The sequence below is a fragment of the Leptidea sinapis genome, chromosome 26 (assembly GCF_905404315.1).
Source record: "Leptidea sinapis chromosome 26, ilLepSina1.1, whole genome shotgun sequence".
In the NCBI taxonomy this organism is placed as follows: domain Eukaryota; kingdom Metazoa; phylum Arthropoda; class Insecta; order Lepidoptera; family Pieridae; genus Leptidea; species Leptidea sinapis.
In genome coordinates this window covers 8,127,020-8,150,944 of record NC_066290.1, presented here as the reverse complement: position 1 = coordinate 8,150,944, position 23,925 = coordinate 8,127,020, and the positions used below count along the sequence as shown (strand labels likewise).

The 23,925-nt window shown below is 34.6% G+C and overlaps 1 protein-coding gene across 2 annotated transcripts in view; it reads right to left on the bottom strand.

The window, feature by feature from the left end:
* Positions 1 to 23,925, bottom strand: part of LOC126972325 (uncharacterized) — a 768,748-nt gene that overhangs the window by 134,608 nt on the left and 610,215 nt on the right. For both annotated transcript variants that reach the window (XM_050818997.1, XM_050818996.1), the window contains one exon: positions 14,036 to 14,228. In XM_050818997.1, coding sequence (XP_050674954.1) covers positions 14,036 to 14,228 — 193 coding nt within the window. The remainder of the gene's footprint in view (positions 1 to 14,035; positions 14,229 to 23,925) is intronic.

Below are 23,925 nucleotides of genomic sequence, written 5' to 3'. Positions count from 1 at the left end.
AAGATACGGCCATTTATGTCGCAAAAACGTATATTCAATCTCTAGGGAATCAAAATGTATAGGGTATTGGACCTAGCAATATGAAATTCGGCAAGTAATACCATCTTATATTACAAGCATAACGTTTGTCAACTATACATTGAAAAAAAATTGGGTCTTTATGAAAGGAACGGGCGCAAATTTAGAATGGATTAACCATGTCATGTTGGGTATCATATGAAAGGGCTTGATTGGTAAAAGCTTAAACAGAATATTTTAAATTTTATTATGATATTTTTGATTTATGACTTAGAGTGAAAAAATAATCTTATCCCTTTTTTATAAGTTTTTTTTTATGAAAATAAGGGACGAGACGATGAGGATGTTCAGCTGATGGTAATTGATGCGCCCTGCCCGTTACAATGCAGTGCCGCTCAGGATTCTTGAAAAACCCCAAAAATTCTGAGCGGCACTACAACTGCGCTCGTCACCTTGAGACATATTAAGATGTAATGTTGTAAGTCTCATTTGCCCAGTAATTTCACTAGCTACGGTGTTCTTCAGACCGAAACACAGTAATGCTTACACATTACTGCTTCACGGCAGAAATAGGTGCCGTTCTGGTACCCATAATCTAGCCGTCATCCTGTGCAAAGGAGCCACCCGCTGGTAAATATCATGATGGTACCCAAGAAAAAGAATTCTAAAGGAATCAATTTTGAGAAAATAAATACCTTTTATGCTTTTTCTATCATGTGATGTGATTTTAATTAACTGTGTATACTATGTTTTTATTGTGAGTGAAAATAAATATATTTTGAATTTAATTTTGAAAAAAGTTTAGCTCTGAAATTTCATACCAAAGTTTTTATTTAAATCAGAATAAGCTGCTAAGAGAGAATTTCATACTTTAAATCCTATTACTAATGTAGTAGTAAGTATATTAAACACCTGTAAAACTATCCATTTTTAAATATCTATATAATTTTTCTCGACCTTACAATCTATGTGAAACTATTACCCAATTATTTACCAGTGGGAGGCTAATTTGCACAGGATGCCGGCTAGATTATGGGTACCACAACGGCGCCTATTTCTACCGTGAAGCAGTAATGTGTTTCGGTCTGAAGGGCGCCGTAGCTAGTGAAATTACTGGGCAAATGAGACTTAACATCTTATGTCTCAAGGTGACGAGCGCAGTTGTAGTGCCAATCCGGTTTTTAGGGGTTTGGTAATGGGCAGGGCGTATCCTACATATATCACCGTCCTGCTCGTCTTATCAAGTCTTAACAAGTACTTATAGAAAACGATAATCAAAGTTCCTCGTGTACTTGTAGATATAACTTGCCACAGAATTAAGTTATTGATAGTAATCTAATCGTATCGGAGCATCTGTCTTCAATATATCGATGTTTATTAACAAAGTTGTATTATGAGGGTTCATGTTTGTCGTGAAATTTAATAGAAACAGCTCGCTGAGAATTCATGCCGCTCCAATTATGAGAACCGTTCGACAATCTCATTCTATGAGAGAATCTTTCCCTGATTTCGAATTGGAGGAGTGTTTTGTCGGAGCTCAAAGGCTTTATCGATATACTTTATTATTACCTATGTAGTCTAGTATATATTAAGGCCAACGAGACGAAATAAAGATTGTAAATAAAGTTTCAGGGCTTCAAACACTTTTTTATTTGATTTTTTTATGAAAATAAGGGACAAGATGAACAGGACGTTAAGCTGATGGTAATTGATACGCTCTATACATTACAATGCAGTGCCGCTCAGGATTCTTGAAAAATACAAAAAATCTGAGCGGCACTACAATTGCGCTCGTCACCTTGAGACATAAGATGTAATGTTGTAAGTCTCATTTGCCCAGTAATTTCACTAGCTACAGCGCCCTTCAGGCCGAAACACAGTAATGTTAAAACATTAGTGCTTCACGGCAGAAATAGGCACCGTTGTGGTACCCAAAAACTAGCTGGCTTCCTATGCAAAGGAGCCTCCCACTGGTTGAATAAATTATATAAAAATTTTGGATTCCCTATTCTAAAAGAGGTCGTCAGTATTAGACAAAAATCATTCGTCAGAAGAGTCCGAATCAGCCGTATTTATGTGAATGTAACTCAGTATAATGTATATCAGTAATGGTTCGTTTATTTACATTCTTTATCTGGTCTCGTTGGCCTTACTATAGGTATATTTAGCTACAGAGGTTTTTGAACGACTTCCAAAAGAGAGCAGGAAATATTTAGATAGGTTACACGATATAGATACAGGTTACACGTTAGGATATACCTTAAAACTTTGACTAAAAATTCCAGATCTTATAAAACACCTAGTTGCTAAAGAATCATTACCAGAAACATTTAAAAGAACGAACATTTAACTGTTGCATCTTATTATATTCTTGTTAGTATTGTACATAAGAACATTAGCGAATTGACTAGAAAGTGTGATTATCACAATGCTAAGACTTGGAACAAACATAAACTTGTTATGCCTACTACCCGGTTAAGTGGAGTAAGTACTTCACTTATAATCAATCAACTGTATTGTTCGCTTTTAGAACCTAAACATAATATGTAAGTATGTCTTTAAGCTAATTTGAGTACATCTGCGTCTTAAGGTTTAGTATATTGAGTGTGGCTGTTTGATTTTGTCTAAAACTTCATCTAATAATAATAATCTAATAACCTTTGAATAAATACCACGCTCCAGTATGTTCGTTAATTTAGGTGAAGGATAAACGGCAAATCAAACATTCTGGAAGGTTGAATGGTCTAGACTATTATAGATAAGTAAAATAAATCAAAATCACTTAATTCGTGTAGGTCAAACAAATGACACTTGTGGATTTTAAATGTTTTCTTTTCAGAAAAGATTGATCGTTAAGGCCGCTATCTCAAGAAATCGCCAAAATAGCGTCTAATTGAAACCATTTCTTGACAGTTTATATAAAGTTTATATTTTTACAAAAAATAATTATAAATCTACACAGTATCAGACGAAAATTATTTTTTTCTTTACATTTCTATTTTTTATCGACAGTGTGAAAAAAAGTCACCTTATCTTACCAAACTACCCGTAACTTTTACAGTTGGAGCCATGCTTATCATTCAATCTTGATAAAAATTGTACGAAAATTTACAAAATGTACACCAATATTATTTTACATGACAAAAACTATTGTTGTTTTAGTCCTGAATTTAAACTAAAAAAACCCCATTTGTCGTATCACCGCTCTTCGACAACACTTCCCTTAAAGCCTCGCCTAGTATCGGAATACTGGGTCTCGAAATCTCGAGTGATTGCCAATTTCGTGGTCATCTGGAGGGCAAAGCCAAATTGGCTTCAAAGAAACTGGGCGTCATTAATAGAGCACGGCAATACTTCAAGCCGGCCCACACACTAGCGCTCTACAAAGCGCAGGTCCGGCCACACATGGAGTATTGCTGTCATCTCTGGTCTGGCGCAACCCTGTATCAGCTCGATCCATTTGATTGCTTACAACGCAGAGCAGCTCGAATTGTCGGGGACCCAGTGCTCTGTGAACGGCTCGATCACTTGGCGTTGCGTAGAGACGTCGCTTCATTGTGTGTCTTCTACCGCATGTATCACGGGGAGTGTTCCGAAGAGCTGTTTAACCTAATTCCTGCCGCCAAATTCCACTTTCGCACGACACGCCACAAGTTAGGTTATCATCCCCATGTGATGGGATGTGTGGCGGTCCTCCACAGTGCGGTATCCAAGGAGCTTTCTTCCACGTACTACAAAGCTGTGGAATGAACTTCCTTGTGCGGTGTTTCCGGGACGATACGACATGGGTACCTTCAAAAAAAGCGCGTACACCTTCCTTAAAGGCCGGCAACGCTCTTGTGATTCCTCTGGTGTTGCAAGAGATTGTGGGCGGCGGTGATCACTTAACAACAGGTGACCCGTACGCTCATTTGTCCTCCTATTCCATAAAAAAAAGGCCGTTGGCTTGGTCCGCAGCCTTAATAAGAAGAAGTGGCAAGAAACTCACTCACATCGCTTTCAAATTAATATTTACAGCTTTATTGATTTACAAATTATTTAAATAATAAATTACAATACATGTAAAGTGATGCATCTAAAATTCTCAACGCCTGACAGTGGCACGTCAAAAAAAGTAAATATAAATTTATAAGTAAAACACAAAAGTTATTGATTCAGTAGATAGATAGATAGTATCAATCCACACATACTGCAAATAAATGAAGGTAATTATGCGAGCATTTTACTAGCGATTATACAAAATTTTAATTTTAATAAACTTGAAGCAGAGTTTCTGGTTACAATATCATCCATCCAGTACAAGTAGCATCCGTTCACGAGCATGACGCATGGACCAATCGTGGCCTCCCTCGACCATATTTTAGGTTAGGGAACGACCTACACCACGACGCCGCCACAATGAGCGATGAGCAAAAGTTTGCTCATTTTCATTATTTATTTCAAATTATATAAAAAAATTAAAACACTATAAACAATCTAAATATATATATATATATATATATATATATAATGTACGAGCTCATCTTTTCTTTATCTCTCTCTCTCTCTTTGTCTTTTCTTCATATATTTTGAGTATATTCAGAGTGTAAACTAGTCTAGTAACAGAGGTATCATAATAGATGTATTAATTCGCTTACATAAATTTCCATTCACACCAACCCAAAAAAGTGTCAGCTTAATGTGTTTAAAAGCTCTACAAACGTCATGAACTGTCATAAGACATTTGACATTTTTGACATTATTTGACATTTTAAGTTCACGATATATGATTGAGTAGATTAGATATCCCAATTAATTATAACATTTATTTAACGACTTACTTTGTTAGTAATGTTTTATATAATTATAAATATAATTTTAGAAATAATTATAATAGCATATTGATGTTTGGTTATCTTGATTCGTGTTGTTAGTTGGCACTACTGTGGTGCAACAGTTGTTAGCATAATCACTGTGACGGTCGTGTCTTATATAAGCCAGAGCGCTCAGTTCGAGAGAACATTTCATGTTTAAACTATTTGAAGTAAGTCAAATATGCCTTTTCAATGAATTAAATCACAAATTATAAAAAAAAGAGCCGCATCTATTAATTTGTGACCTTTTGACGTACTGTAAGTTAGATTTGCTCTTTTTACGTACTACGTAGCTTACCGTACTTTTGTTAACCGTGTCTGTACAATTATAAAAAAAATATTGGCCTTTTTTTCCTGATTCCAAATATCTATGTAACTCAATTTCGAGGAAAATGTTAGTTGTGCCCTTTTTCGTTATGACGGCAGATTACTTATCGTGAATTGTAAGGGGTAACGCTGCCCAAATTGTATTGAGTCATTTATTATAATTATTATTATTAGTGGTAATAGTAAAATATTTCTAGTTTAAGTGCGTTTAAATTACCAACCCCTTCTACAAAAGTTTTACTTCAAAAACAAGACGTACAGTTTTATTTAACGACTAATAAATAATACAGGAAACGAACACATTCGACGGATATTCTTAGCATTTATCAAAAGGATAATTATCATGTTTATTCTATTAAGTTGATTGTATATTCTCTACGGAAATGAGTAATGGAAACCCTGTTTGTTTATAGACACAGGGACGACGTTTAGAAGAGAAAATGTAACATCATTATTACGGAAAACGAACGTGTATTTTGTTGCTAAGCAACTTATTCTCACATTGTGTTTTAAACGAGTCTTGCCAACTTGTATTTCTTCTTAAATTTAAATAAAGTGAATATTTTTTTTCTGGTGAGTACAGCAAATAATCCTTACGACATTTTGGTGAGTACAGAAAATAATCCTTACGACATTTTGATGAGTACAGCAACTAATCCTTACGACATTTTGGTGAGTACAGCAAATAATCCTTACGACATTTTGGTGAGTACAGCAAATAATCCTTACGACATTTTGGTGAGTACAGCAAATAATTCTTACGTCATTTTACTAACAGAATATTTATGCCAAATCTCATTAAATTATTTTTAATTTTATGTGTAGGTTATAAACATACTCACTCCAAGTATTTTCAACTCCAAACACCTATATTGCCTTATCTCAGATTTGAGAGTACCTTAGGTCAAAGTAAGCGAATGTATGTTTGTTGCATCATTTTACATATTATATTGAAATTTAAATGATTTGTAAATCGGTGGAAATGTAAATCTTGGTATAAAAGAGTAGCAATGAGTTTCTTGCTACTTCTTCTCATTAGCTTAACCCTTTACGAAGTAGCGGTAGATTCAATAAGAAAATATGTTTTTTTTTGACATTCATAAGAGTAATTTCTGTGACATGAATAAAGAGATTTTGATTTGATTTGATTTGAATATTTGAATACAGTTTTACCCTTTTTTCACACCTTATCCGATAGTTACCGTCAAAACATGAATATTTATATTTCTAAGCCAAAAAAGAGGAATACCAGCTTAGAAGTCAGTGGATCTTAAACAAACGCTTTACACATTTTTTTTACTTACATAACTTAATACTAGTTTCCAGAGTGCTTGTTTTAAAATCAGCGAATTTTTACAGCGAAACTTTGGGATGAAAAAATAGTAAATAAAAAAAACTTAGTTTTAGTTTTTTTAAGTTTTAAAATTAACATCAATTCCCGCTTTATAGACGATTGATGAATCATATAAAAAATTACAAAAATCTTATTTTGCACATTCAAAAATGGAATAATTTTATCAAATTAATGAATTGTCATCAATCCTCGATAAATCTACGAAGTTTGAACGAAATCTGGCCGTTTAAAGTGGGTCAATATCACGCCTAAATGAGTCGGTTACAAACATACATATATACAGGTGAAGCTAATAAAAAGCGTGTAACATTAAATTTGGTGTTAACATTAAATTATGTTTTACATATTTTATAACCTACTCTGCTTTTATACTAGTAATGCAAATAATTCTGTCAACCAACACAAGTGAGCGGGTGCGGGGTACTAAATACTCATAGGTTTAAGTTGGATAAATTTATTTTTGTTATTTTTTGTCGTGAAACAAGAACAACAAGAGCATGGCAAGTAATAATTTGTGAAATATTCGGAATTTGCAAAAAAATACAGATATATGTTAGTACCACTGTTTAATACAAAGAGGGTGTAAATTCTACGTAATAAAGGTTAAGATTGAAATTTAGTTAAGTATGAAACGTGCAGTCATATGAGATAAGTTTGAAATAGTAGTAATTACAGTATCGCGATTGGCGATGAATTATAATCCGGCTAAGTTTAAGTACGATCATAGAAGTCATCTGCCAATCTATCACTGAATGCACGTTTCATACAATCGTGTGAACCACTTGTTTCTTAGAGAGTTTTGCTAGCCTGGTTAAATATTTATTGTGAAAAAATTACCCTTCCCATAGGTTTGCAAATACTTAATTTTTTTTATACATAACACACACGAAGCCAATAATAAATATTTTTTACATGACAGTACCAATTGAATTATCGTCTCTTATTGCATTTCTGTTAGAATTACAATCGAATTCAAATTTTCAATTTCAAATCGAACTTTTCTATTGCAAGTCACATTAAAACCAAAAAGTTTTTAGTAAGCAACGAGTATAGATAATTTTGTAAAAACTCTCTGTAAAGGCAACATTATAAATACTTTCTCTACAAATAATTTAAACCCATCATAATTATGATTATTAAAAAATGGGTGAACCTTAGTAAAATAAAATAAATTGAACAATTACGGAAAGTTTCTCTTTCACTTTAATATAATCTGGGATATGATGAATAAAATGTTGCTTTGTTTGATGGATAAAAAAGGAACTAATCATATTATATATCTAAAGATCATATTAAATATTGGAAATGTACAGTAATACTTATAATACTACATAGAAAATTATCCTACTTACGTCACCTGACAGGACTGTGTCATGGTTTTATCCTTTTTTAGTACAACTTAAATTTTAACAGAATGTACGATGAAAATAATTACAATATTAAATCAAATAACAACTTTACAAATTGAAACTCACAACAGTCGGATCCATCCAATTTTCGGCTAATATTAGATAAAATATTTCGCCATTCGCTTAAAGCGAAATAATTCAATTAAAGGCATTCGGTGCCCGTTTGCATGAGTTAGCATTTTTAAGTAGAATGAAGGCGGGAATCGAGAGAATTTTTGACAAGTTGATGAGAAGCTACGGCGCTACGCTTGTAGCGAGAGCTACATGAGCTACAAAATACGTAGCCTTGATTAGACCGACTTGTTTTTCTGCTTGTTTTGAGAGAAATAAATGAGTCGGTCTGTACGGCGAGAGTTTTAAATGTAAATATTACACATATATCTCCTGTGGTGTTTCCTGTGTAATTTTAGAGATTAAAACATGTGCATTTTTAAACGAAAGTTCTTATTACGAAAATAATGTAGCATTTTCATAATTTTGCATCCATGTATATTTTGAAGGCTCTTTAGGAAAAGCCAGGGAAAATGCAAATTGGGGCTATAATTATAAGCCGCATCGGAAAACGACATAGAAGGCGTTAATAGAAAAAGAGAGATAATATGACATACTTAGCTTGAGACCTGTTTTCAAAGTGAAACTTTTATTACATCGTTTCGAATTTTTATACAAAAAAAAATACAATTAATATTGATTGTTATTTATTTAATTAACGCGAGTGTTATGCATTTAGTTTTAGGTTTGTTAGGTATTTGCATCAAAGTTACATATTTTATAATTTATTTATTTAACCTGGCGTTTCGTGACCATTGCACGATTTTCAGAAAGTCCTGGACAACAATAACACGCGTTTCAATATTTATTTTAACAAGAGGCACCGCTATGGTTACTACCTTAATAACATCACATGCCGAGAAGCCTCCCACCGGTAAATATAAATATTTATAGATTGTAATACTGATCAGTCTATTCTCTACGTAGCTGCAGAAAATAAAATTAATATATGCAGTCGATATTACAACCGCATCGCTGGGTGCTGCAAAAATATAAAAGTTCATTGAAGCATTCATTTTATGATAAAATTAAACCCGGCGGAGAGGTCAAACGAAAGCTGTAATTACTTGCCTCGTATATAATGTACAGAAAAACGTTGCCTGAAAGTTGTGTGAGTTAATATTTTAATATTAGCTTATACTATATATTATTATGTCGTAGTCAAGAATGTCGAGCCACGAGCGGGTACGAAGATATTTCGGTACTCGTCTTGGCTCGGGTGTAATCTGCATGCGGTATGAGTGCCGCCGAGAGCGGGCTCTGGTCGAACGCCGAGCAGGCAGTGAGGGAAGAGCTATCGAGCGTTTTAAACCTTTAAAAAGTATTAGTAATTTGCTGAGCTGCCAATTATAAGAAAACACATAATTCCATAACAATAACGATGTCTAAAATTTGTTTATAAAGCGACTAGCAACCACGTCGTGATGTTACCACAACTGAATATCTTCATAAATATATTTAAATAAAAATATTTTTAAAGGATTAAAATGCGTGTAATTCACTCACGTCACTGTGTTTTTACCTTAAATTTCTGCGTAAAAGTGAAAGTTTTATTATTATTTATACCTATCTTGATAAATAAAGTTTGATATAATAAGCGTTGATTGCAATTTCCAGATCTGACATGAACGGACTCAAGAAGATTCGGGGAAACCGATACGTGAAATAAATCCACCAAATAAGCTTCGTACGAGCATCGGTGTTCCTGGTTTTCCTCTTCATCACAGATAAGTGTTAAGGAGGAAATAGATGCTCTCTAGATATGGTGTTGGAGATGAATGTTTGGGATATAGTTGCCGGAATTCCGTACCAACCTGTCTTGTGTACAATCTTGCATTCTCACATTCTTCGACTACGTCTCATATTGTGGAGAGGTGTCTATTCAGCGTCTTATGATGCAGGGAAGGGTTTAGGGAATATGGGCATGAAGCATAGCGCCCATTAGGTGGTCTGATTACATAAAACAGATTTTGGCTGACCTTAGTACGCTTTCGTACTAAGGTCAGCCAAAATATTACAATTATAATACTATGAGAGCAGCGAAACGTGTCATATGGCAAAGATTTATCAAGCCTAAGAAATAACGACCACGACACAACATCGAAAAGAGTGGCCGTTGAGTTTCTTGTATGTTCTTCTCACGAACTCTACTTTTTCTGAACATATGATAGATTCAGTAATTTAAATGAAATATTTATAGGAACGATTAAATAGCCCTTATTTTAAGCCTAATTAAATAAAGTTTATTTGAGTTTGACTTTGACTATTTGACTACCTGTCAAGTTGTATATTATAATTAATTATATTTAAAGTATATTACTATAATTTTTTCTCATAAATTTTCTAATATTTCATATTCTAGTATAATAGGTCCATGGTAGATGCCAAATTTTCAATTCAAATAATAAATATTTTATTAGCTTTGTTTCTTTGTTCCGAAGCGTCAAGTAACGTCAATTTTCATAAAAATTGTGAAATGAAACGGAAGCTGATTAAGTTTTTCATTGTGCTAAGTGGATTATGTTTCCATTGTTCGATCTAAAGCCGATTGCTTTGAGAAAACCTTCATTGTTCGTACTTAGACGAGAGAACGTACTTCGATGTTCGATATTGTTAATTGATATTTCTGGGAACAGCTAAGATCTATTGATGTTGTGATATTTCAGAGAATTCCTTGCATTTTACGTTAAATATTGAAGTTTTAATCTTGATGACTGATTTTATTTTATGGAAAGGGGGACAAACGAGCGTACCTGGTGTTAAGTGAGCACCACTGACCGCATTCTCTTGCAACACTAGAGGGATCACAGGAGCGTTGCCGGTTTTTAAGGAAAATGTAAGCGCTTATTTTGAAGGTACACATGTCGTATCGTCCCGGAAACAGTGGGTATGATATCCTAATTTGTTGCGTGTCGTGCGAAGGTCGAATTCGGCTGCAGGAATCAGGTGAAACAGCTCTTCGGAACACTCCCCGTGATTAACGCGGTGGAAAACACACAATGAAGCGACGTCTCTACGCAACGTCAAGTGATCCAGCTGTTCACAGAGCACCGAGTCTCCGACAAATCGAGCTGCTCTGCGTTTCACGCTAATTTTAATTTAATTTGATTATAAGTTGGTTAGATGAATTTCAAGTTCAAGTTAAAGTTGAATGTAACGTAACGATGGTAACGCGCTACGCTCAGCTTTATCATCAACATTTTAATAATTAATGTATAATGACAGCTCATTAATTTGATTTATAAAATTAAGTTACATAAAATAACGACTGCTTAATTAAGACCACATACCATTATCACATCATTTTTTTAAATCAAGAATTATTTGAGCCATTTTTTGGTTTCGAGTAAGAAAGTCTTATGTGGGGCGATGTGTTTGCTTTTACAACAAGATCCCAGAGAATGTTCAAAACAAATTACGAAATTCAAAATAATTAAAAAAGGTTTGCGTGGTAATGGTTACTATAACATAGATGACATTCTTGATGATGTTACAGATAGTCATGAAATTTTACACACCTTATAAAACGGTTAGAGAGTATATGAAATTGCTTTTATTAGCTTCATATGTATGGAACGGAAACTTTGGATTCGATTTTCACCCACTTTGACATGTCGTATTGAATTGAAACTTTGCACACTTATCAAGGACCGATTACAATATAATAATTTAAACAGTCTATCCCACTTTTATTAGCTTGGTATAAATGTTTGTATGTAATGTAACCTTTGAACTTGATCTTTGAACCTTTGACATCGTTGGATTAATTTCAAACTTTGAACACTGGTCAAGGACTGATGTTAATTTAATAATTTACATAGAAAGTCCTCTCTTTCTTACCAAAATCTTCAGGATAAGCGATTTTTTTTGTTTAAAACCCGGTGGTATTTTTCCAAAACTAGATAATACATCAATTATTCGTTACTTATATTATAATTGTTTAATTTTTATCCCGAAATTATAAAAAATTCCTAAGGCAGAACGAGAAAACAAGAGTTGCGGGCAGAAGATTGATATATTTTATTTTAAACAAATAAAAATAATTTATTATGTATACAGACAATACTAGAATATATTCTGACCATCGATAAAGGTACTTTACATTAAGTAGCAATATACCGAATCCAGCCACACAACCAGCCAGTAATGCTGCGTTCCAGTTTCGAATGTAAAATTCGATATTTGAAATTCAAAACATCGTAGTAACGTAGAATATATTATGCCACTTTTCCACGCGCGCCATTGAATAAAATAATTTAAATGTTTCCGCGAGAGTAAAATGTCAACTGTCAGTCTTATTTACAATTATTTTATTCTGTTGTGTGTTATTATTAATAATTGAATTCTTGTCGTAACTATCTCAATATGTTACTGTGATAGTTCAGGTGCCGGTTAATTGTAGTTAATGCAATGTTAATTATTATTGGCTCACCACAAATCACAGGATTATCTAATAAATATAGTGAACTGATCTGTATATTTGCTTGAAAACCCCATTTGGCTTTAGCTCAATAAATACGGTCATTCTCCTATTGAAAATAAATGTTCTTTACTTGATGTGGCAACCAATAGTAGTATTCTACTAAGATCTAAAGTATTTTATTTTATGTAAGTTTAAGTACTGAAGTATCGTGCATCATGCACACTGAAGTAATAAACCTGACCGGTATGACACCGTTGTTGGCTTTTTTTAATAGACAATTTTAAGGGACAAGACGAGCACGTTCATCTGATGGTAATCGATACGCGCTGCCCATTACAGTGCGGTGCCGCTCAGGATTCTTGAAAAATTCGGAGTGGCACTACAATTGCGCTCGTCTCCTTGAGGCATAAGATGTTAAGTCTCGTTTGCCCAGTAATTTCACTAGCTACGGCGCCCTTCAGACCGAAACACAATAATGCTAACACATCCACGGTTCACGTTACTAGTGGGAGGGTCCTTTGCACAGGATGCCGGCTAGATTAAGGGTACAACAACGGTACCTATTTCTGCCGTCTCGACCCTTATTTTCATAAATATATAATAAAATATAGTATTTGTCGTAGTTGTCATTATGAAGTTTAGCGTCATTTGTTGTCTTGGAGGTGGTATTTGCTGCAGACAGATGGCATTTTGGCAAAAATTACTGACAGTGTCCTCTTTTTTACTGGTATGTGTAGTTTTAGGTTACTCAAATCACGTTACAATTACAGAATATATCATTCTTGTTACAAAAATGTTCCATTTCAATATCTATTCTTATTTGAAGTGTATTGATTGGTTTGAGCTGATGCCAATAAATGTTATTTAAATAATAATGATAATTAAGTTATTCAGTCTAATGAATAACTTGAGGAGTTTATTGAAGCTTACGTGAAACGGAACGTTATTGCGGCGGCTGTAATTAAATTTATAGTTACATTTAATAATAACATCGTACTTTCACAAGTCGTAACATGAAATTTAATTTAAATACAGAAAAGAAAAGGGTTCTGAAATTAGTTTATACTTGGTAATAATGTTTGTGCATTACTTTTTATTGGTTTCAAAGTATACGTGGCTATATGTAGGTAAGTATGGTGATAGAAGCACGCCATAATGGTGTGCTTCTTTTGTTAAAAGAATTTATTGTTACCATCTCTTTGACTTTTTAAATACTGGACAAATTTCCATCGCAGCGGGAATCGCAAATAATAGCATTTTATTTGGTAAGAACGGGAGAGGAAATTCAGTGGGTTTTTTTTTCTTAATTTAGTTAGAATATAGTAGTTTAAAAACCTTTACCACACAAACGTTTTTTGACGATTCTTTTGAATTATAGCTAACACATTTGTACATCGCCCAATAAAAGACTTACCAATTTAACCGAGTAGTAGGCATAACAAGTTTATGTTTGCTCCTCGTATCAAAATTATGATAATATATATAAATAACGTGTACATATTGAACTAACAACCCCGATTATGTATTAACTGTTAACCCTGAGACTTAAAAGTTTCTATATCTCAAGTGCCCAGTAACGTAATAACAGTTAATGTTTTACCGATATCAGTAGCAGCATGCAGCAGATCAGCAAGCAGGTCGGGCTCGTGACAGGCGATGGCTAGTCGCTCGTCGATCTCTGCTGCTGTCGCTTCCCGCAGTTGTAGCGCGACGCCCTCGCCAGCCACTGCCGTGCTGTACATTAGCACAGCACGGGGCGAGAACGTCGGCAGTGGCAACCGTGCCGTCGCTACCTGCGGCAAAACAATATCAATAAAACAAAAATACAAATAAAAGGAATAGTTCCTAATCAATGACTAGACAATGCAACTCATACAAAATCAAACGAAATATGGCACATGATATGAGAGTATATGACTAAGCTAAATAGTATTCAATAAATGTCAGCCTTTATTGAACACGTGCATGTAGATGCATGTCCGTTTATGCATTAATTTTTAATGTATATAGTATACTTATCTATTATACATTACAGTGCTGGGTGAGATTGTTAGCTAATGCTGGGTGAGATTGTTAGCTATTGCTGGATGAAATTGTTAGCTATTGCTGGTTGAAATTATTAGGGTTTGCTGGGGGACATTGTAAGCTATAGCTGGGTGAGATTGTAAGCTATTGCTGGTAGAGATTGTTAGCTATTGCTTGCTGAGATTGTTAGCTATTACTGGATGACATTGTTAGCTTTTGCTGGTTGAGATTGTTAGCTATTGCTGGTTGAGATTATTAGGTATTGTTGGGTGACATTGTTAGCTATAGCTGGGTGAGATTGTTAGCTAATGCTGGTTGAGATTGTTAGCTATTGCTGGGTGAGGTTGATAGCTATTGCTGGATGAAATTGCTAGCTATTGCTGGTTGAGATTGTTAGCTATTGCTGGTTGAGATTGTTAGCTATTGCTGGGTGAGATTGTTAGCTAATGCTGGTTGAGATTGTTAGCTATTGCTGGGTGAGGTTGATAGCTATTGCTGGATGAGATTGTTAGCTATTGCTGGTTGAGATTATTAGGTATTGTTGGGTGACATTGTTAGCTATAGCTGGGTGAGATTGTTAGCTAATGCTGGTTGAGATTGTTAGCTATTGCTGGGTGAGGTTGATAGCTATTGCTGGATGACATTGCTAGCTATTGCTGGTTGAGATTGTTAGCTATTGCTGGTTGAGATTATTAGCTTTTTTTTTATTATACACATAAACTAACGAATCTTTTTAACCATATCGCTAGATCATATTTTGTTATCCTCGATTTGTTAATATTAATCTAGTAACTATTTATTATGTAATTAGCTAGTAAATATCTGCGAAAACTTGTAAATAGCCTTTCATGCAAATATTTTCCTAACTATTATTGTATTTAGCTGTAAGTTTTCCAATTACAATAAAATAAAATAAAAAAATAAAAAATGATACAAATGACACCATAATAACCTTCGACTGCTATGTCTATACATTTCTGATTTCCCATTCTGACAAGCATGTCTTGTCTGGGGACTTGTCAATAATATTTAATGAAAAAATATTAGTTTTATTAAATTACTTCCGCTTTTTGCATATCAATCTTATATAAATAAAATAACCTTACCGATGATAACACCATCATATTTTTGAGTAATTAATGTATTATTTAAGCACTTTTTATAGCACACTTAGGCTTGTTGATTCACACACAGTTGACACACGACTAAGGAGAAAAGTGTGCTTACATTGGCTTTAAGCACACTTTTGTCGTTCCGTTAACAGACTGCGAATGATATGTCTATATGTATAGAACTTCATTGTTTCTAATCCTTAATCGCTTTTTTACATGCTCCTATCCGGCAGCCTAGTGAAACTCTCTAAGAAAAAAGCCATTCACTCTTCTGAATGGTTGCTTTTATATTAGGATCTTCAATAAGATCTAACACGTTGTTAACTTGCCTATTGTAAGCGTTACCGACATATTTATAATTTTAATTTACATAAATTTTAATATTTGATTGATTTTATTTAATTAGCATCATTTATTTAATTGTTACAATATATTAAAGTGTTAATTTGAGACAGTCAACTGACAACACCAATATGGCGATAGGCATTCAAGTTGTAACCAGCCTAGCGTTTTTTTTATGGAATAGGAGGACAAACGAGCGTACGGGTCATCTGGTGTTAAGTGATCACCGCCGCCCACATTCTCTTGCAACACCAGAGGAATCACAAGAGCGTTGCCGGCCTTTAAGGAAGGTGTACGCGCTTTTTTTGAAGGTACCCATGTCGTATCGTCCCGGAAACACTGCACAAGGAAGCTCATTCCACAGCTTTGTAGTACGTGGAAGAAAGACCGGCACACATCCAGATGGTGGGGATGATATCCTAACTTGTGACGTGTCGTGCGAAGGTGGAATTCGGCGGCAGGGATAGCGTAACTCTCTAAGAAAAAATCGAATCACTCGATTGTATGAAACGTGCATTCATTGATAGGTTGTCAGATGACTTTTATAATCTTGTAAAAAACGTAGGTTGCCGAAATCTACTACGATATAAGCAACTGTTCGCTTTCAAACTTAGCCGGATTATACTTCGTCGCCATATTGTAATTACTTTTGCAAACTTATGTCAAACATTCATGCGAAACTAAATTTCATTTATAACGTAGGCAGTCCCGGCTCTTATTATGTAGTATTTACATCCTCTTTGTTATCCGGTACTGTCTGTACATCAAAACCGATTTTGCCGGCCGATGCAGGCAGAACTACCCGGACGAGTACCTCGGACGTGAATGTGTCTACACTACAACAGCGTCACTTGTCGAACATAAATCACGAGTGTAAGACGTAGTTTGTCACGCACACTAAAGCAAGCAAGATACTTTATCTAGACGTATAAAATATCTAAAATTATAAGGTTTGATTCAAAACATTGAGTAATTTTAATACTATTAACATTTCAGGTAAATCATAATGAGAATATGTTGTAGTTATATGAATGTATAAGCTGATAGATTGTAAGCTCACACAATATGCGTCAAATTGCTCGTAGCTCACGAAGTCTCGACGCAAGTGTCGGAAACTAGTTCGTTTCCACCGTAATTGGATTCCATTATCGTTGTCATACGCATACAGCGAGATAAAGAGTTGTTTGTTCGTTGCTCGAGAGTAATTACAGCCTGCCATTGTTATATGAGTTGGAGATTACAACGTGATTAAACAGACCCCCGCGTTCCTAGTTCAATGTCTTCTAGTTATCCACAAGACCATAATTCATATGTGAGGATTTAGTTACGGTTTCTATGTATGATTTTGATGGATGTCTAGTTGGTTGGTATTAAAAAAACAATTGTGTGGTTTTATGAAACCACGATGCAAGTGAAACTTTTTTTCACTAAATAACATGGGTATTAATATCAACAAAGAAAAAAAGCAAATTTATATATTATGCTTTACATTTTCATGAGATAAAAAAACCTTTATCAAGTGTGTGGGGTTCGAACCTACTCTTCCACCCGTACGCAATTGCATTCAATATGCGAACTATAGGCGCCGCCCGACTGTCGCACGACGTACAACACACAGACGAAAAAGTTTGACACGATGTAATTGTGTCACGGTCAGATTGGCCAGCTCTGGTTGCTCAAAAAATAATGGGCATTAACAGTACTAGGTTTGACATTTTGTTGCTTTTTTTCAACGTCAAGCGTCAAACGGGAGCTACTGAAAATCAGTGCTGTGACCAATTGTCACAGGTAACCTGAGTAGCATCCCTTTTGATACACACTGCCACACAGCTGCTATAATATAATATCTGGGGAAAGTTATTTATTTACGCTTTGTAAAATATGTTCTAGGTTCGTTTTAGTTATAATTTTTAATTTTTATTCTTATTTTTGTAGCTATGTAATGTTTTATGTGTGTGTCAAATAAAAGATAATATCCGGACGACCGAGCCTTGCTCGGATTTTTAAGAATGTACAAAACTTGAACAAAAAAAAAACTAATAAGACTTCTGGATTCGAACCGGGGTCTTCTGCTTTCCGGATCACCCAATGTCCCATCTGAGCTATAATAGTCTTGTATATAGTGGCGAAATTTACCTTTGTATTCTAATGTTATTGTAGCTGTTTCTCATTCAAACATGGATAAAACCATTTTTTTAAATTGAAACCTATCGATTTATCACTCCCGAAATCCCCTGCATACTAAATTTTATGAAAATCGTTGGAGCCGTTTCCGAGATTCATAAAATTATATATATATATATACAAGAATTGCTCGTTTAAAGATATAAGATTATAAAAGTTTCACTTTGATAAATTATTCATAAATTTATGTATTTTACTTTTTTTCATCACATATGGTAGAACATTCTTTTTATACAGGATGTAATCGTTTGTGACCCGGCGATTAACCCGTAATTATTACAGATATCCTTCGACAATTGCGCTTCGGTTTGGTCCCGAAGCTAGTGAAATAACTGGTCTAATGAATCTCAACATTTTATATATCAAAGTGAAAAGGGCAGTTATTGTGATGTCTTATTGAATTTTGAGTGCAATTAGGAAGCCTGAGCGTCACTGAATTGTAATGAACAGATAATATACATAAAATTAAACAAATTAAATTTGTAACCTAAATTTACGAACGATGCGGGATTTGAATCCGCGTCTCTCGTGTTCCGTCTGAACGCTCCTACCAACCGAGCCAAACGTCTCAGTTGTGTGCAACTCCGTTAGTAAATTTTGGTTACAAATTTATTTTGTTTAATTAATCTCAGTAGTGACTTTAAAATAACAAATTGTTATATGTTATAAATCTTTAGATCAGGTGAGCATCTGAACCACAAAGTATTTACTTACAGTACATAGTTGAATATTCAATAATAATAATAATTATTATAAAGCCATTTAATTCCGTACTAAAAAACATTTAACATTTGAATAACCAATAATCTTAAGCTAAAAAGTATAAACTATAAAATGTCTCTTTGTTCGGCGTGCCGATTGGCAAAGGCCTCCTCCAACGATTTTCACTCTTTTCTGTTTAGGGCAACTCTTCTCCAGTTAGGTAGGATGTCAATTTTATTTCATCTTCCCACCTTGTGTGCTGTGCTGTCTTCCTTGTTTTCTTTTGCCATCTCTTGGGTACCATTCGGTAAGTCTTTTGCTCCATTTTCCCACTTTATATTCAATAAGAAAGGAGCAAATCTTCACACAATTCATTTAATGATCTCTGTTGAAGTACGGCATGTAATGTGTTGTATCATTAGCAATGCTATTAACAGCGTTCAAATTAAGAGCACCGTTACTTAGAGTATTTTTGTAATTAGTTTCTTTTTATGAGAAAAAGATACGCCCTGTGTGTTGCAATGCAGTGAGAAAAAGAGAGTTCAGAGTTCCAGAAAAAACTTAGTAGAGATGTCGCTTAATTGTGTGTTTTCTTCTTTTGTGTGTGATGCGAAGGGCTTTGCCAGTGGGAGGCTCCTTAGCATAGGATGCCAGCTAGATTATGCAAATAAAATTTTATGAATGATGCGGGACTCGAACCCACCGTTCCGTGCGAGTGCTCTCCCAACTGAACTAACTGTTCGAGTGGCGTATCGTTATAAAATCTTGTATGCTTTATTAAACTCTCAGGTTTTGGCTCCATCTACAGATATATTGGGGTTGAGCAGGTTATCAACTGTAAAGTAGATCCTTAGTTAAATTTACGAAGCATCCAAAAGCAATGAATTCAAGCTCTATGGGTTGATGCATCCAAAATACGATAATTTATATCTATACAGGTAATTCTTTATTACTTTTTATGAAATAATTTATATTATTTTGCATTTATATTATATTATAATGCAGCACCTTACATCAAACCAATTTGTTATGTATATCACATTATTTACATCCATTGTAAAATACTCTATTTGATTGAAAAAAGTGGCCGTTGAGTTTCTTGTATGTTCTCACGAGCTGAACTTCTTACGAACACGTGGTAAATTCAGTGATTTAATATTTGTAGTGACGATTCAAAAGCACTTAGGTTTAGCACGCACTGCGATTAAACGCATGCTTTTAAGCGTAAGTCTGAAAACGCAAAAAAATTAACACATAGCTTTCTATATAAGCGCACGCATTAGCTACGTTTTTCAGTGACTGATTTTAAAAACGCAACTTGCTACACGTTGATCGCGGTTTGTAAAAGCGCGTTTTTTTGTGCCCCATAGTATTAGTATGGTGGCGCACGCACGGCGGTTAACCGCATTCGGTTTTCTATTCAGGCTCGACTGGGCGAGCGCAGAGGATAGATCTTTAAGTGATATTGCCTTACAAAATGCAGTGTCTTTATATTGTAGATACTGGCCCACAGATTGTAATAATTTGTCTAATATACCAATGGACATTCTAAAGAAATTAATAAACTTATCGGGTTGCTGCCGCACGTCGTTGTATATTTTGCAAAAATATCCTTTCAAATGTCTTTGATCTGTTAATGGGTGTAACCCAGTTCCTATGACGGCGCTGTTTTCGTTTTTTTTTTTCTTTTTTGAAAACCAAAGCCGCAGCATATTCTGCTCGCCAGAAATCCATAATGATACGGGAATAAAATTAAGCAAAACGCCAACCGCAGTGCGAGGTTGTATGCGGTTTTGCGTTTTCAACTATTTCTAAACCGCTCGCCTCTAATCGCAGTGCGTGCTAAGCCTTAGGTAAAGCTTAATTGAATAAAGTTTATTTGACAATGACATAAGCTTAGCTGACGTTAAACTCAACAATTACAGACAATTTGCAGGACCAAACTTACTCGCTCAACTAACGGCCTGAATTGAATCCCTTGTAACTTGAATACTGAATGATTGACTATCACTGCACTGTCACAAACAATTATTTCTAAAGGTTATTAGTGTAATGCAGCAGGAAGAGTGTTGCATATAGAATGGAACTCTAAAGTAAACGGTCGCTTACTGCAAATTTAAATGGCAAAAATATAAATATTTTGCTATTGAAATATTGCCAATACCAAACAGTTGAAAGAGGCCACTGGCGGTACTTGTATGTATAATATGAGAAATATGCATGCATGCCAATTATTATCTAGTATGTCGATAGAGCTGACCGCGTATAACCCGAGCCGTTGATTATGCAGCAATTTCGCGAGCGCGGGTAAATTATACCCGAACGAGTAATACCTGCACTTAAGTGATATGACCACGTTTATCTGCGAGTATTCAGAATATAAAGTTGGGATATTTAAACTCTAGCAATTACAATGTTTCCTTATGATCTCTATTTTGTGAGCTTTGAGGTTATATAATTTATGTATTGGTTTTAAATATTTATATAACTACTAGCGGACCTGAAAGACGTTGTCCTGTACACACGCGTTAAATTTGAAAACTCGGTCCAGATGTTAGGAGTAGATCACTAACATACGTAGGAGAATTATAATATGTTGACTGTATTGTAAGCCACAACCTGAGAGTTGAACAAAGCAAACAGAATTTTATAGCGAGGCGGTACTCGAACGGTTAGCTCAGTTGGTTAGAGCACCGGCACGGATCGCCGGAGGTCGTGGGTTCGAATCCCGCATCGTTCATAAAATTATGTTTTTCTAATTTTATTTGTGTATTAATCCTAGAAGTGAGGGTTATCCCTTTAAAAAAACATAACATATTGTTTAGATTTACAAGAGCGACATCTCAAGTCAATTTCCTAATATGCAAATATTGGGGTTGAGCAGGTTATCAACTGAAAATTAGATCCTGTAGATGAAGCCACAATCTGTGAGTTGAACAAAGCAAACAGAATTTTATAGCGAGGCTTTACTCGAACGGTTAGCTCAGTTGGTTAGAGCACCGGCACGGACCGCCGGAGGCCGTGGGTTCGAATCCCGCATCGTTCATAAAATTTTGTTTTTCAAATTTTATTTGTGTATTGATAATAATCTAAACCAATCTCAAATTCACTAGAACACTCTAAAAATCATCAAAATCAGTCCAGCCAAGAGGTAGTTCAATTGTGAATCTTAGCCTCCCTCAAATCCACTTGAACACACACAGAAAATTTCAATCAAATCGGTCCAGCCGTTTAGGAGGAATTCACTGTCAATACACATACAGAAGAATTATGTATATAAAGATATAATAAATGACAAAGGAAAGTATTTAATTTGTTTAAATCAAGTAATCATGTGCTGTGAAGTTCGTTTGACATACAATTACGGTATTAAAGGAGTCTTCTTACCAATTAATGTAACCTAAAGAAATGTATTTTTAATCAATAGAATTTCTTCGATTGATGAGTTAAAATATTGCAAAATATTCTAGACACTCCAAACAGTTTAGTCACCCAAAAGAAGCGTGCGATACGAAATATATATAGATCTTGGATTATCACAATATATCACACTGGTGGCAGTGAAACACCGAACTAAAGCCGCAAAGAGAATGTAAATACTACGTAAAACAAGGCGGAACTGCCTAAGTAAAAATTGAAATTTAGTTAAGTATGAAACGTGACATTTGACATAAGTTTGAAATAGTAGTAATTACAGTACGGCGATTGGCGACGAAGTATAATCCGGCTAAGTTTGAAAGCGAACGGTTGCTTATAACGTAGTGGATTTCGGCGTCTCTCGATGGATCTCCGTTTTTAACAAGATTATAGCCGTCATCTGTCAATCTATCACTGCACGTTTCATACGAACGAGTGAATCGCTTTTTTCTTAGAGGGTTGCGCTAGGCTGTTAAGCAGATTCATAAACCACAACTCTTAGATTATTTATAACTCTAGATAGACTGTGATACCTGTAATAACGTCGAAAAACATCGTCGTTGACAGTTAGCCACTATTTTGAACAATGCACCACAAACACTAAGTGACATTCAAATCACGAATGTAAGACGTAGCTTGTCACGCACACTAAAGTTAGAAACCTGGCCTGTTTTCATCGGTTGTTCAGCAGAAGGAGGCTCTATATAGACGTATAAATTATTTAACCCACAAGTATTGATCTTGGATGTAGTAACGACTGGATGCCTGACTGAGTCTGTGTTCGGATTTACCTCTCCAGCCGCATACTATGCCTAATAGGCTCAGTAAGCAATATAAGCAGTATCATACTGCTGCGCGATTTAGAAATGAAACATTATTATAAAAAAGGACAAATGCGCTATTTTGTTTAATATCAATAATAGCGCTCAATAAAAAAAAATGTGAAAATACAATACAATAACAGTAGGTATTTTATTGGTAAATTAAATAAAAATTTTGTAAGTAGACAAAAATAACAAGAATTTTTTTAAATGTGCTCTTGCATAAAACATTTTAATTAGCAACCCTTTAATTATCTTAATATCACAATATCAACGGCATTATGTTATCTGGCAAATAATATAAAGAACTTAACATTTGAGTGCCCCATTGGTGATTATTTTCCATCTATTGCCCTGAACGCTCATACAGAATAAGAATATAGTATTTAGTATACACACTTATTATCTTAGATTAAGGATTGGTCTTGGCTGCGCTCCAACTAGATACCACAGGCGTAGTCGCAAAGTGTGGCAACTATTACTACGCCAAAGTGGGCGTAGTCGAGCCATTCTCGAACAATGTGTGACGTTGATGTGCCACATGTTCTGTTAAACTTTGTTAATAATTGAAACTTAAATGACGAGTTGCGTAGTAAAACTTTTTAAAAAGAATACTACAAGAAATAGGAAAGATACTGAAATCACATATCAACAGTAAGTATTTTGTATTTTATTCATTTCAATGTAAAATAACACGAAGCGAATGTTACAAAGATTTAAAAGATGCTATCGTGTGTCAAGATGCCACACACACAAGCATCTAATAGTTGGCGTAATAAAAAGCTATTGTTCTTATTTAGTTATATTTAGTAAGACTATCGCAGATTATTATATTATTTTCGTTTATTTGTTTCGTTTCATAAATTATTTTGGTATTAAATATGATT